Source organism: Moschus berezovskii, chromosome 6 (genome assembly GCF_049115385.1).
Source record: "Moschus berezovskii isolate FMDL1 chromosome 6, NW_MosBer_1.0, whole genome shotgun sequence".
Taxonomy (NCBI): domain Eukaryota; kingdom Metazoa; phylum Chordata; class Mammalia; order Artiodactyla; family Moschidae; genus Moschus; species Moschus berezovskii.
This window is the reverse complement of record NC_142465.1, coordinates 76,785,857-76,799,284: the sequence shown is the minus strand read 5'-3', so window position 1 is coordinate 76,799,284 and position 13,428 is coordinate 76,785,857. Positions and strand designations below refer to the sequence as shown.

The 13,428-nt window shown below is 45.7% G+C and overlaps 1 protein-coding gene across 6 annotated transcripts in view; it reads left to right on the top strand.

The window, feature by feature from the left end:
• LARGE1 (LARGE xylosyl- and glucuronyltransferase 1) overlaps positions 1 to 13,428 on the top strand; it is a 612,983-nt gene that overhangs the window by 471,740 nt on the left and 127,815 nt on the right. For all 6 annotated transcript variants that reach the window (XM_055396700.2, XM_088837172.1, XM_055396699.2 and 3 more), the window contains exon 7: positions 9,579 to 9,683. In XM_055396700.2, the coding sequence (XP_055252675.1) occupies positions 9,579 to 9,683 (105 nt within the window). The remainder of the gene's footprint in view (positions 1 to 9,578; positions 9,684 to 13,428) is intronic.

The following is a 13,428-nucleotide window of genomic DNA, read 5'->3' as shown; positions in this document are numbered from 1 at the left end:
CGGAAGCTTCTCCCTGAAAATGCAGCTCACTTCTGTTTGGGTGAACTCCGGTGGTACTTACGGTCTGGCTTATAAGAAGCAAAATCTATCTTCCTTCAATCTTAACTCATGCAGCCTAATTCTACCTTCTAGAGTGACACTGATTCTAATTCCTCTTAGAAGGGATTATCCCTCAGCTATAGAGGTCAGTAAGGGTGAAGTATTTTTGTCCAAATGAAATCAGGGTTGGCTGAACCAAGGTATAAACTGGAGCCAGGGGTGCTTCAGCAAGCAGCCCAAAGGAAACAAAAGGATGGATGATGGGACCTTTTTAACTAGAGCATGTGGACTCCATCTCAAGGATATGCAACATAAACGTGGGGTATAGAAACCTGGTTAAGGGTCTCAGTGCACCCTTGTGAAATAGAATCGTTTACCATTTTAGAGAGGCAGAACCTGAGAAGCTAAGAATTTGCCCAGGATTACCATTCAGGCATAGAAGAGCTGGAAATCTGAACCAGATGAGAATTCAAGGAAAGAAGAGGAGGCCAAGTTGGAGAAGCTTAAACATAGGGGGAAAAAAACAAACCATGTGGTGTAGATTTGGGGGTGGAGTCCCAGCTCTTGTGTTGACCGCGTGTTTCTAAACATCTGCCTCCCTTTCTACGGGCTTCATCTGTCAAAGTAGGCGATTCAAGAGGAGTTACTAAGCCCTCCGCTGCCCCTGTGAACCTCTGTGATCCGAGAGTGCGTTTAGCTGGAGCTGAATGGAAGAAGTTGGAGCTGTGAAACCTGCAAGTTCAGAAACAGTCCTTTTCAGCCCTTTCAGGGTGGCTTAAATACCCTTTTGTGTCGCATCTTCTCAGATGTTTCATTGTCCCACACCCACTGGTAGTGGGGGAGTGGGGTGGGAGTGCACCTGTGGCTGTGAAGCGGTTCTTTCAGATGTTTAGTAAATGTCAATGTGATACTCTTGTGTTTTCCTTATTACAACCATCGTGCACTCAGACATGCAGGGAATGGTGCTATGAAAGCCTTTCTCTTTTAAAATAGCTTAGTAGAATACGGAAGAGGTTGGAAGCGCATTGTTAACTGTCTCTGCTGATACTCAGGACCGCCCCTGGTGATAACGTTTTCATATTCACCTGCTGCCTTAAGCTCAGCTGGTTTGGTGTGCAGCAGTGATTGGCAGACTCCCTCTGTGTACCCAGGAGCTTCCCAGGGGGTAAGGAAAGAGAGCTCTGGAAGCATCCATGATCAGGACGAGAGCTGCTGCTCCTGGTGTTTACCTGGAGAGGTTAACTAGTGCCCACCTAATTCCATTCCAGTCACATAGAGCCCACCAGTTCCAGATAGGCTAGGTTTATGGGTAACAGATAGTATTTACTTTTCATTTATCCGTTCATCTATCCATCCATCCATCCACCCTATACTAGACCCCAGGAGCATTAGCTTTTTCAATCAAGGAAGCAAAATCATTAAATTTGACTTCTAAAATATTTCTGTGGCCAAGTAAAGCAAAATATTGGTTTGACCCAAAAGTTTGTTTGAGTTTTTCCATAACAGCATACTAAAACCCAAACAAACTTTTTGGCCAACCCAATAGAGTAGCAAGGGGCTTCCCTGAGGGAAAGGCGACCAAGTATGTATCTGCTAAGGTATCAGGGAAAGAGAGGTGATGAGGATGGAGCCAGGAAGGGGATGAGTTTGAAAAATAAAAGATAAAACCTGTAAGAGCTGATTATAGCAGTGATGTGAGAGGTGAGCAGGGCGGGGTGTCATGGTTGACTCAAAGGTCCCTGGCTTTGGTGATAGGTTGGGTCTTGATGCTACCAACCAACAGAATAGGCAGGAGTCAGGCTGTTATTCAGGAAGAGAAAATTATGGATCTGATTTTGATCAACTTGAGTTGAAGGTCTCTGTGAAAGAGCCGAATGAAGCCGTGAGCAAGTAGTTGGATTTAAGAGTAAGCAGCTCTGGAAAGCAGTCTGAGATGGAGATAGGTAATGATCTTCATCTTGGTAGTATTTGAAGCCATTGGAGTAGATTCCATCACCAAGGGATAAAATGTAGAGCCAAGAGAAGGGCTGAGGATGGGAAGTTGGGGAGCCCAGCTTTGAAGGGGAGGCAGAGGGAGGGGAACCCCTGGAGGAGGCAGGGAAGGAAAGTTCAGAGGGAAGAAAACAGCCAGGAGACTAGTGTCACAGAAGTTAAAGGCTTCAGTGGGGCAGGGAGAGGCCAGGAGGGCAGCAGGTAGGGGAGCAGCTGGCCAGGTTTCCTAGAGTCCAGCCTATGCAGCTCGTGTCAGTGCTTCAAACAGAAACCCTCGACTTCATGAACAGTGACGATCACAAAAGAGAAATCGAAAAACGCCTTTAGTTGAGCACCTGCCAAGGGCCAGGTGCTTTCTTTGTGCATATTATTTATCTGCACATTTATTTTTGGAGGCAAGTGGGGGGATTCTATTCTTGTCCTTTTACTGATAAGGAACTTGAGACTCAGAGAAATTATGCCTTGGTCAAGCCATGGAGAACTGGGGCTAGAACTCTGTTTTGCCTCGTTCTAAAACCCTTTGTCTTTCTACTTTATATCTGGTGGGTGAATGCCCCACCTGTCCTTGCCACATCCAACGTGCCACCTGGAAGCATCACCATGCCCTGCTCCCTTGGGCCCTCACCTCCTGAATGGCAGGAGCCTCGCCTGGAGCCAAAAGCTGCGGAAGGAGGGAGCAGGGGAGTTCCCAGTCTGGAGCCATTCATCTGCTGGCTGGTGACACCAACACCAGGGCCCCAGCAGAATAGCAAGCTTGTTCGCTCTTGTCTGGCTGTTCGTGGTGATGTATGAATAAGCAAAGAAGACAACTTCATTTTCATAAGTTAACTTGTGCCTGGAGTAAGAAGACGGGAAACAGTGCACTTCATCATAACCACAGGGCCAGCACAGAAAACAATGACAAAGCCTTTTCTGTTCGCCATGGTGTTTTATGATAATAACTCCTAAGGAGAGGAGACAGGCGGTATGGGATGCTGAGGGAGCGGCACACCAGCCACCTGGGTCATCTCCCCAAGAGGATTCCCTGGGATTTTTCCTCTTAATGGGATGGCAAGCTCAGGATGTGTTTGCATCGTCAAGATTAAGGCTTTAGACTTTGACCTCCGGAGATCAGCCTGCAGATGCCACCTGGCTGGTGAGCTGGGATTGGTGAAGCTGTTAAAGATAATTTGTCTCACGTGGGCTGTCACTGGGGACCTGGGGGGACCTGATGTCTAGGAGGGTGTGACAGGACAGCAGTGTCATCCAAAAAGCTTTGGGGGAAGCCCAGGAGCTTGGAGGTCTGGGTGGAAGGGGCAAGTGTGGCTGCAGTTCAGCAGGGCCTGGGGTAGATGCTCCAGGGGAGACAGGAAGTAGACTTCACCCACCTTGCCCATAGAATCCACTACTCCCTGCCCTCCACTCCTCTGACTTATCAGCATTTCTGTCATTGCAAGCATCTCACTGAGTCATAATTGTTTATCTTTCTCGTTCTAACTGCCTCTAAGGTGCAGACTGTATTTTATTTGTCTTTGATTCCTTAGTACTTTGTGTGGTATCTGACACCAAGCTAACCCTCAATCGGTATTAAACTGAACCAAAGCCTAGGCAGAGTAAGGGTGGTGTCAGCTAAGGAAACAAGGAAACGGCTGAGACCACAGATGCCTGAATCCAGGTAGGAAGACTCTGGGTATAATGTTAAGTGTAGATACCTACTGAACATTTTACTGTTTTCTGGACATTGTTTACTGGCGATCTGTGAATAAGGAAAGAACACAGCTTCATTTTCACAAATTAACTTGTGCCTGTGTGTGTATGCTCAGTCATGTCTGACTCTTTGCAACCCCAAGGACTGTAGCCCACCAGGCTCCTCTGTCAGTGGGATTTCCCAGACAAGAATAGTGGAGCGGGTTGCCATTCCCTTCTCCAGGGAATCTTCCCTACGCAAGGATCGAACCCACGTCCCTCGAGTCTGCTGCAGTGGCAGTCAGGTTCTTTACCACTAGCGCTACCTGGAAAGCCCTAACTTGTACCTAGAGAAAAGCAAATGTTTAATTCTCAAGTATGTACTTTTTGTCCACACCATATTATAAATGAATAAAAACAACAAACAAACAGGCACAGAGAGATTAAGTAACTAGTCAAAGGTCACACAGCTGTCAGCTGGGAAAGCAGCCAGGATTGGAACCCAGGCAGTCTGGCTCTGTCACTCATTTTCTTCACCACTTTACTATACTCGGGAAGCACAGCACTGGAGGAGGCCGCTGAACTCTGCTGGTGATGAACTGGATTCACACGCCACATGAGTTGATTGTGTGCTAGTGGCCCTTCGGGGAAACCTTGCCATTGACTAAATCAGAGACAGAGCTCCCAGACCTTGATGAATAATTCTCAAATTTTAATATACATCCAAATTACCTGGGGTTTTTTTAATGCATATCACCAGACTCAATGGCCAGAATTCTTATTTAGATGAGTGTTAAGTGACGAGGTAATTAATATATAATATTACACCCACACTCCCAGACCTTAGAGATAAAATAGAAAAATGAGAGCAAAATGTCTCCTGATTTTCCTGATAACCGTAGATTTGGAGGATTTGACTTAATGTGCATCTACAGTGCATATTCACTTTGCAGACAAAGGTCCGTATAGTCAAAGCCATGGTTTTTCCAGTAGTCATGTAGGGACGTGAGAGTTGGACCATAAAGAAGACTGAGCACCAAAAAATTGATGCTTTTGAACTGTGGTCCTGGAGAAGACTCTTGAGCGTCCCATGGACTGCAAGGAGATGAAATTCAGTTCAGTTCAGCTCAGTCGCTCAGTGTCCGACTCTCCGCGACCCCATGAATCACAGCTCGCCAGGCCTCCCTGTCCATCACCAACTCCCAGAGTTCACCCGAACTCATGTCCATCGAGTCGGTGATGCCATCCAGCCATCTCATTCTCTGTCGTCCCCATCTTCTCCCGCCCCCAATCCCTCCCAGCATCAGTCTTTTCCAGTGAGTCAACTCGTCACATGAGGTGGCCAAAGTATTGGAGTTTCAGCTTTAGCATGTCCTTCCAATGAACACCCAGGACTGATCTCCTCTAGAATGGACTGGTTGGATCTCCTTGCAGTCCAAGGGACTCTCAAGAGTCTTCTCCAGCACCACAGTTCAAAAGCATCAACTCTTCGCGATCAGCTTAGTCATTCCTAAGGGAAATCAACCCTGAATATTCATTGGAAGGACTAATGCTGAAGTTGAAAATCCAATATGTTGACCACCTGATGCAAAGAGCCAACTCATTGGAAAAGACCCTCAAGCTGGGAAAAACTGAGGGCAGGAGAAGGGCCAGCAGAGGATGAGATGGGTTGGATGGCATCATCAACTCACTGGACATGAATTTGAGCAAACTCCGGGAGATAGTGCAGGACAGGGAAGCCTGGCGTGCTGCAGTCCATGGGGTCACAAAGAGTCGGACACAGCCGAGCATGACTGAACGACAACAGCAGTGGATATTCCGAATACCAGCCCCAGAGCTGGAATGGACCACCTTGTCGCAGGAAGCACGCGGCGACTGCAGCCTTGTTCAGAGGGGCCTGCCTTGTGAGACTTGTCCGAGGCTGCACTCTGCTGCAGGCTGGCTCCTGGGAGGGAGGCGGGGGGAGGGCGGGGCTAAGCTGCCTGAACTCAGTTCTCTCTGAAACTCAAGGGGACAGGTAATTCCTCCCACATGCCGTTAATGAGAAATGGGAAGCAGCCTTCCAGTCATAATGAATTTCACAGCTGAGGCCCAGAAATTTGCACTTTTAACAAGAAGCCCCGGTGTTTCTTGATCTTCCCAACCCAGGGATTGAACCCAGGTCTCCCACATTGCAGGCAGATTCTTTACCATCTGAGCCACCAAGGAAGCCCTAATTGGGCCTCAGGCCACACTTAAACAAAGTTCTAGGGACTTCCCTGTCAATCCAGTGATTAAGACTTTGCCTTCCAATGCAGGGTGTGTGGGTTCAGTCCCTGTTTGGGGAACTAAGATCCCACATGCCTCATGGCCAAAAAGTCAGAACATAAACAACAGAAGCAACACTGTAACAAATTCAACAAAGGCTTTAAAAATGGTCCATGTCAAAAAAAAAAAAAAATCTTAAAAAAATATTCTAGAAAGTCTTTGTTCTAGAAACAAAGTGCTAGCTGACCTACAAAAAGAAAACCATGTGGACGGGCTTGCTGTCTTTCAGAAGCTGACAGATGAGCTTGAATGATGGTATTTCAAAAGAGCTCTTACCTTACTTATATGGTGTTTCACATGGTCCAGTCCCTGTGGTTAGCCCTTAACATATGTGAAGTCATTTAAACACGTGAAGTCACAATAGTTAAATATTAGGGCAGAGAGAGGTTAAGTAATTTTCTCCAGGCTGCACAGCTGAAAAGTGGCAGGGCTAGAAGTTGGAACCAGGACGTCTGGCTCCAGTCTTGCCCTCTGGCTACACTGCTACAAGTGGTTCCCTATCCACGGAGACAGATTTCTGCAGGCGTGAAGGCACCAAGCAGTTCGCCCAGGGTGTTCCCAAACCCACTTGCAAACCCCAGCTATCAATTTACTCATTGACAGAACAGCTAATGAATTCATCTAAAAAAGCAAAATGAAGTCTTAGTAGGTGTTTATTATTTTGCCTTCCCAACCAGTGGATATTAAAATTCTAACTATCATGTTGCTAATTAAGGATTTTGTTTTCTTCGCCTTGAAGAGGGCTGGCGTAATGTGAAAGGACTGTGTGCCGCCATCATAAGAAATGCACCCCAGGTACAAAGCGAGAAGAGAACTTGGATGTTATTCTTTGAGATTACATGTTTTAAGGTTAACAATGGAAATTACTCCTCTGGAAATGAAGACCTTCAACTGAAGACTCCAGTAGAGCAACACATATAAAAAATGCTTCAGGGGCTGTCACCCCGTGTTTGCAGTCTTCCACGTAGCTGAGGATGACGCCAGGGTTCCCAGAGTCGAGTGGGAGAATGTGTTGGTTTTGGCAAGTGGGGAAAGGAGGAAATGCTTTGCAGTGTCAGAAATGTGGGGACGCTAATATACTAACATAAGTGGTCTCCAATCAGGAGAGATTTATGTACCAGACATCATTTATTTAGCAGACATTTATTAATGCATTAGTGTGTCATCTATGACATAGTCCTTACCCTTGGTCAAATGGAGATGAGCTGTGTATGTGAATGTCATCGATTGTGTCCTTGGCAGGACGTAAGTCAGCAGATGGCAGGAATACCCAGAAGAAGTGCTAGGTAGAAATGTCCCCCATCACAGGCATCTTCTTGCTAGAGATGAGCCTAAAAGGAATACTGTTGGGGGTTGGCAGGTGGGCAGGCCTAGCAAGAGCTATATGAGCAAAACAGATGTGAGGACACAAGCAGCAGAACTGTGCACTTTCGTGTGGCTATTAGAGAATTCACCTGCAGAAGTAGACTGACGCAGAATACAGTTCATGGAATTCCAGAAAGTGGAGTTTGGACTTTCAGACAGCTGAAGATTATCTTTTGTGAAATTCACAGGGCCACCCTAGATTAAATGAAACCTCATTCCCTTTTTATCATTTCTGAGCAGGTGACACTCTTCCTTCATCGTACCAAAAAAGCCATGATGGTGCCAACTAGGGTCATTAGTAATGATGAACAAGCTCCCCCAAGGACCCCATATCCCCTTTGCATTCTAACCTCAGAGCGAGGTCATTTAGTAGTCTTTCTGACAAGGTCACAGCATCGGGACTCGGCACGCAGCTTGCTTGACTGAGGGTACCGTGCCATTCATTTCTGTTTTACACGAACGTCCCAAGCTTGTTGTGTGTGAAATTGATTGGCTCTTGCACTTGCTGAATTGGTGATCTGTTTTTCTGAGGGATTCTACACGTATTGGATATGATCATATACAATGACAAAGTGGGTGATAGTATTTTTCCTATGCCTCTAATTTATGTATTTGTGCTGGGATGATGATTTAGATGGGAGCTCAATAAATTGATCAAGTAAATTACACCAAACCCACACAGCATCATTTCAAGGCGCTGTCATCACACCAAGGAGGTTTTATTTCACCCAGCATGGTATTCCTTGAGAACCACTGTGTTTTCTTCACGTGCTGCTGGGCTTTCATTTGGTCAGAAATGGCTTTATTTCTCAGACTGGCCAACATTATAAGAATTTTAGCTCCAGAAGGCATTGATTAGCTGTGACAGACAGTGCCTGTTCAACTCCTGTGGCCTTTATTTAGCAAGTTATTTAAACTTTCTGAGTCTCAGTCTCTCATCCTATAAAATGTAGATTTATCATTTCTACCTCAAACATTTGTCCTAAAGGTAAGCAGTAATGCACTGACAGTGGAAAGAATCCGGATGTCAGATGACTATGGATGCCTATCTTGGCTCCATTGCTACTTGTGCAAATCATGATCCTATGTGAGCCCTCAGTTTCCTAGTCTGTAAAAGCTGTTGATCATAGTTGCATGGAGGAATGGCTTCTAGGGTTAGGGTTGTCTAAGAGAAGACAGTTGATTGGGATGGGGTTGTCTAAGAGAAGACAGTTGATTGGGATGCCTACCTGCCCCACCTAGAAGACCTGAGTCCAGAAACATTAACACACAAAGAAGTTAGGGTGAGTGGTGGACTCACCTGAGGTGCTAAAGCTGCTAAGAAATTGACTGAGAGACCTGACTCACCATTGATCCTGTGTGATTCTCAGTACACTCACAAGCAATGCCAAAGTCAGAGCCAAGCTCTGGGGACAGAGAAGCAATTGTTCCTCTAGAAAATAATCCTGCCTTGCTGACACAAGACAAAGTGGATGTGATAGTCAAAACGTTGTGAGAGGGTGGCTTTTCTCTGGGATATCCTTTCTCATTAGCCAAGTGTCCTTTCTTCTTTCTGAGTGAGAAAATTAGCTCATGCCCTGAAAGCCAGTCCATTAATATACCTTGAGAAAAAACTGGAACATTTAAAGAAGAGTATGGCAGTAGATAATACATGTCGCATGAGTTAAGGGATGGATGGATGGATGGATGCATAGATAAATGAATGATTGGGGATTCTGGCATTATCACAGATTAACTGAATGACCTTTGCATTCTGTCAGTTCAGCCCGACTCTTTTCGACCCCATGAACTGTACCCTGCCAGGCTCCTCTGTCCATGGGATTCTCCAGGCAAGAACACTGGAGTGAGTTGCTGTGCCCTCCTGCAGGGGATCTTCCTGACCCAGGGAGCACACCCACATCTCTTACATCTCCTGCATTGGCAGGCAAATTCTTTGCTACTAGTGCCACCTGGGAAACCATGAGTGACCTTGGGCAAGTTAATTAGCTATTGTGGGTGACTTCCATTTCTTTTCTATAAAATAGGGATAATGAAAATGGCTAGGCTGCCTAAGTGTGAGAATTAAATACATTAATAGAAGTTAGGCACTTAAATCAGGTCTCAGTACCTCATAAACGAAAGCTGTGTTACAATGATTTGCTGTTGTTTCCTGTTTTGTACTCACGTGGCTCAGCTTCTTTTATGACTTTTGCATTCTCTGTGCTTTGCAGGTCAGCAGGTCCTGGGCCTGGTAGAGAACCAGAGTGACTGGTACCTTGGCAACCTGTGGAAAAATCACCGTCCTTGGCCTGCCCTTGGAAGAGGCTACAACACAGGTAAACTCGGGAGGGTGATGTGCTGGGCACTGGAGGGCGGGGGGCGCTGTGCTGTGAGGACTTTCTCAGGAAGAGGAGGAAAGTCGAAGCACGGGAGCGGCCTCCCAGTTGCCTGAGCTCCGCAGTGGACTGTACTCAGGTCGGCCCTCTGGTTCTTGCTTAGGGCTGCAGCTGCAGGCAGTGTCGCTGCTGGGCCCTGGCAGTCGGTGGCATTCTCTCCTGACCTTCAGTCCCTGGTCCAGCTGGCATCTTTATGAGTGTCACCTGTAGGATTCATTGTCTTTGTATGGGGATGAAAGTAGCTGGTTTTGGGTTTTTTTTGCTACAACATGTCATAGTTGCAGCATGTAGGATCTAGTTCCCTGTGTGCGCGTGGGTACTAAGTCACTTCAGTCGTGTTTGACTCTCTGCAACCCCATGGACAATAGCCCGCCAGGCTCCTCTGTCCGTGGAATTTTCCAGGCAAAAATACTGGAGTGGGGTGCCATTTCCTCCTCGAGGGGATCTTCCCAACCCAGGGATCGAACCCACATCTCTTACATCTCTTGCATTGGCAGGAGAGTTCTTTACCACCAGCACCACCTGGGAAGCCCTTAATTCCCTGACTAGGAACCAAACCCAAGCACCCTGCATTGGGAGTGTGGAGTCTTAGTCACTGTACCCCTGGGGAAGCCCCCTGATGTCTTACTGACTCTCAAAGTTTCTGATTAAAAGTGACATAATTTTTTTGTCATTTTTTTTTAACTTGAAGTATAGTTGATTTATAATGTGTTAGTTTCAGATATATGGCAGTGATTCAGCTATACATACATAGTTCTTTTTTTTTTTTCAGATTCTTTTCCCTTGTAGGTTTTTACAAAATTTTGAATATAGTTCCCTGTGCTATACAGTAGGTCCTTGTTGGTTATCTTTTTTTTTATATAGTAGTGTGTATACGCTAATATCAAACTCCTAATTTATCCCTCCCCCTTTCCACTTTGGTAACCATAAGTTTGATTTCTATGTCTCTGTGTCTGTTTCTGCTTTGTATATGAGTTCATTTGTATCTTTTTTTTTTAGATTCCACATGTAAGTGATGTCATATGATGCTTGTCTTTCTCTGAATGGCTTCCTTCACTTAGTATGATCATCTCTAATTGCATTCATGTTGCTGCAAGTGGCATTATTTCATCCTTTTGTAATGGATGAGTAATATTCCATCATGTATATATACCACATCTTCTTTATCCTTTCATCTAACAAGGAACTTTCAAGTTGCTTTCGTGTTTTGGCTATTGTAAATAATGCTGCAGTGAACACTGAGGTGCATGTGTCTTTTCCAAGAAGTGACATCTCCGACAACATTAAATTGGCTAAAGGATGCCATGTGGTTATGCCCACCTTCAGTGGGTGTGGCCAAGTGTAACACAGCCATGTGCGTGGAAGGAGAAAAGGCAGATATATTTGGTAATTGGTACTTTAAAGGAGCACAGCCCCTGAACACCCTGTGTCAGAAATCAAATCCATTTTCTGTCTTGCTGCTAACCCCACACACGGGTCTCTTCTTTTCTTTCTGTTTCTATGAATAGTGTCATTCATTCGTCCACTCTTTGTCCACCTCCTGTCTGTCTGACATCTACTGTGTGCTGGGCCCTGTGAAAGTGTACCAGACATAGCCCATGGCCTTGTGGAGCTTACAGTGAAGGAAACTAGAGTAAGCTCCCCTCTTTAGGCTCTGGTTCTGCCACTGTCTACCTTCAGAATGCCTCTGGAGATCCTGTTTGCTTTGATACCCTGTTCTCAAGGGTGCAGACCTGTGTTGTGGGTCAGGTTGAGAACTGGGAGCTCAAGAAGGGCAGAAGGATAGGTCAAGAAGGATAGCCCAAGAAGGGCTGGGACTCGGAACCTAGACCAGCTCTACTGAGTTAGGGCAGGGGTCTGGGGATGGTGCCCTCTGAAGGTGATAGGTGGTAGCGCATATTGGAGACTCAGGTGAGTCTATAGTGGGAGGAGTCAGTCAGCTCTGAGTACTGAGGGTCAGATTCAAATATGAGACCCCAGCGGCCATAGTACAGAGGATGAGAGTTGAGCATCCAGATATGCACATTCAGCGATCGAGTCAGAGTGGGGTCAAAGCTGGAATAAGACAAGGAAAGAAAGGTCCAGGCTGAATGTCCTGGGCAGCCAGAGGTCAGGGATGCCTGTATTGAAAGCCGTCCTGAGTGGGGAGACATTCCTTAGCTGACATTTGCCAGAAGGTCCAGGTGTGCCTCACAGGATGTCATTTCCCTCTGTAACATCTACCAGGCGCCGCAACCTGCAGGGGTTACAGTTGAAGAATTTTAACCTCCAGCACTTCCCTGCTGTACAGGGCATTAACCCTTGAGTCACGTAATGGTGGGAGATTCTGTAGCACCCCTGAGAGAAGCCAGGTTCAGGGTGGTTATTGTTAAAGTTGCTCAGTTGTGTCCTACTCTTTGCAATCCCATGGACTGCAGTGCGCCAGTCTTCCTGTCCTTCACCATCTCCCGGATCTTGCTCAAACTCATATCCATTGGGTCCGTGATGCCATCCAACCATCTTGTCCTCTGTCATTCTCTTCTCCTCCTGCCTTTTCTCTTTCCCAGCATCAGAGTCTTTTTCCAGTGAGTTGGCTCTTCGCATCAGGTGGCCAAAGTATTGAAGCTTCAGCGTTAGCATCAGTCCTTCCAATGAATATTCAAGGTTGGTTTCTTTTAAAATGGACTGGTTTGATCTCCTTGCTGTCCAAAGGACTCTCAAGAGTCTTTTCCAACACCACAGTTCGAAAGCATCAATTCTTCAGGTTCAGGGAGGGGGCCCCAAAATGGGTTCAAGCAGCAACTCTGATTAGCTGGTGTGGAGGTATTTCTGTTATGGTAATGGGCAAGGCAGTGTCTCTGCATCCAAGCTAAGTACTGGCCAAGTGCTGTGCCCAGTGTGTCCTAGGTGTTACTCTCAGCTGATCCTCACACTAACCTCATGGGGAAGGAGCTATTCTCATCTCTATTTTATACCTAGAAAACTCAAGCTTAGAGAGTTAAAGGTTGGAGTCTTATAACTAAGGAGCCTGCTGTTAACTGCTAACCTTCCTAGCTTGAATTTTAGTGGCTTCAGAATCAAGAATCCTTTTTTAAAAAGTAATCCTGTCTCAGTAAATCACTTTCAGTTGGGACTGTCCACTGGTCACCTGGCTCTGTGTCAAAGATCTGGGGACAGGCGAGATTTGACTACTTAAATCTATGAGCATATTAGATCATTTTAGCTGCTAGAAAGTTCTGAACGAAGTGACTTGACTTTGGTCTTTGTAAAACACCTTTTTATGTGAAATTCCTGGACCATGCAGGTTATACAAAGTGAGGAAAGAGAACTGCAAAATTGTTTAAATCATTTCTCTACCTTAACTGCAAAGTTAACAATGCATGGAGAGAAATTTGATTCGATCAAGAAGAGAAAGCATGAAAATAATTTCTTCTTTCTGTGACTTTGGAATCATTGCAATATTTTAGGCAAACAATAATGTAAGAACTCTTGATGCTTTTGTTATCTTATTCAACAGATCACAAAATACAGTAGAATAATACTGTTTTTAAAAAATGTGGGATCTAGACTCTGCACCTTGAAAGATTTAGAGGAGCCCAGGGTTCTGCCTTATACAAAGTTTCCAAGATGTTTCTGGAGCAGAAGGTGCAAGAATCTGCTCTGATTAAACATGATACCTTGTTCCCCCTTCCCCCACAAGGGACTG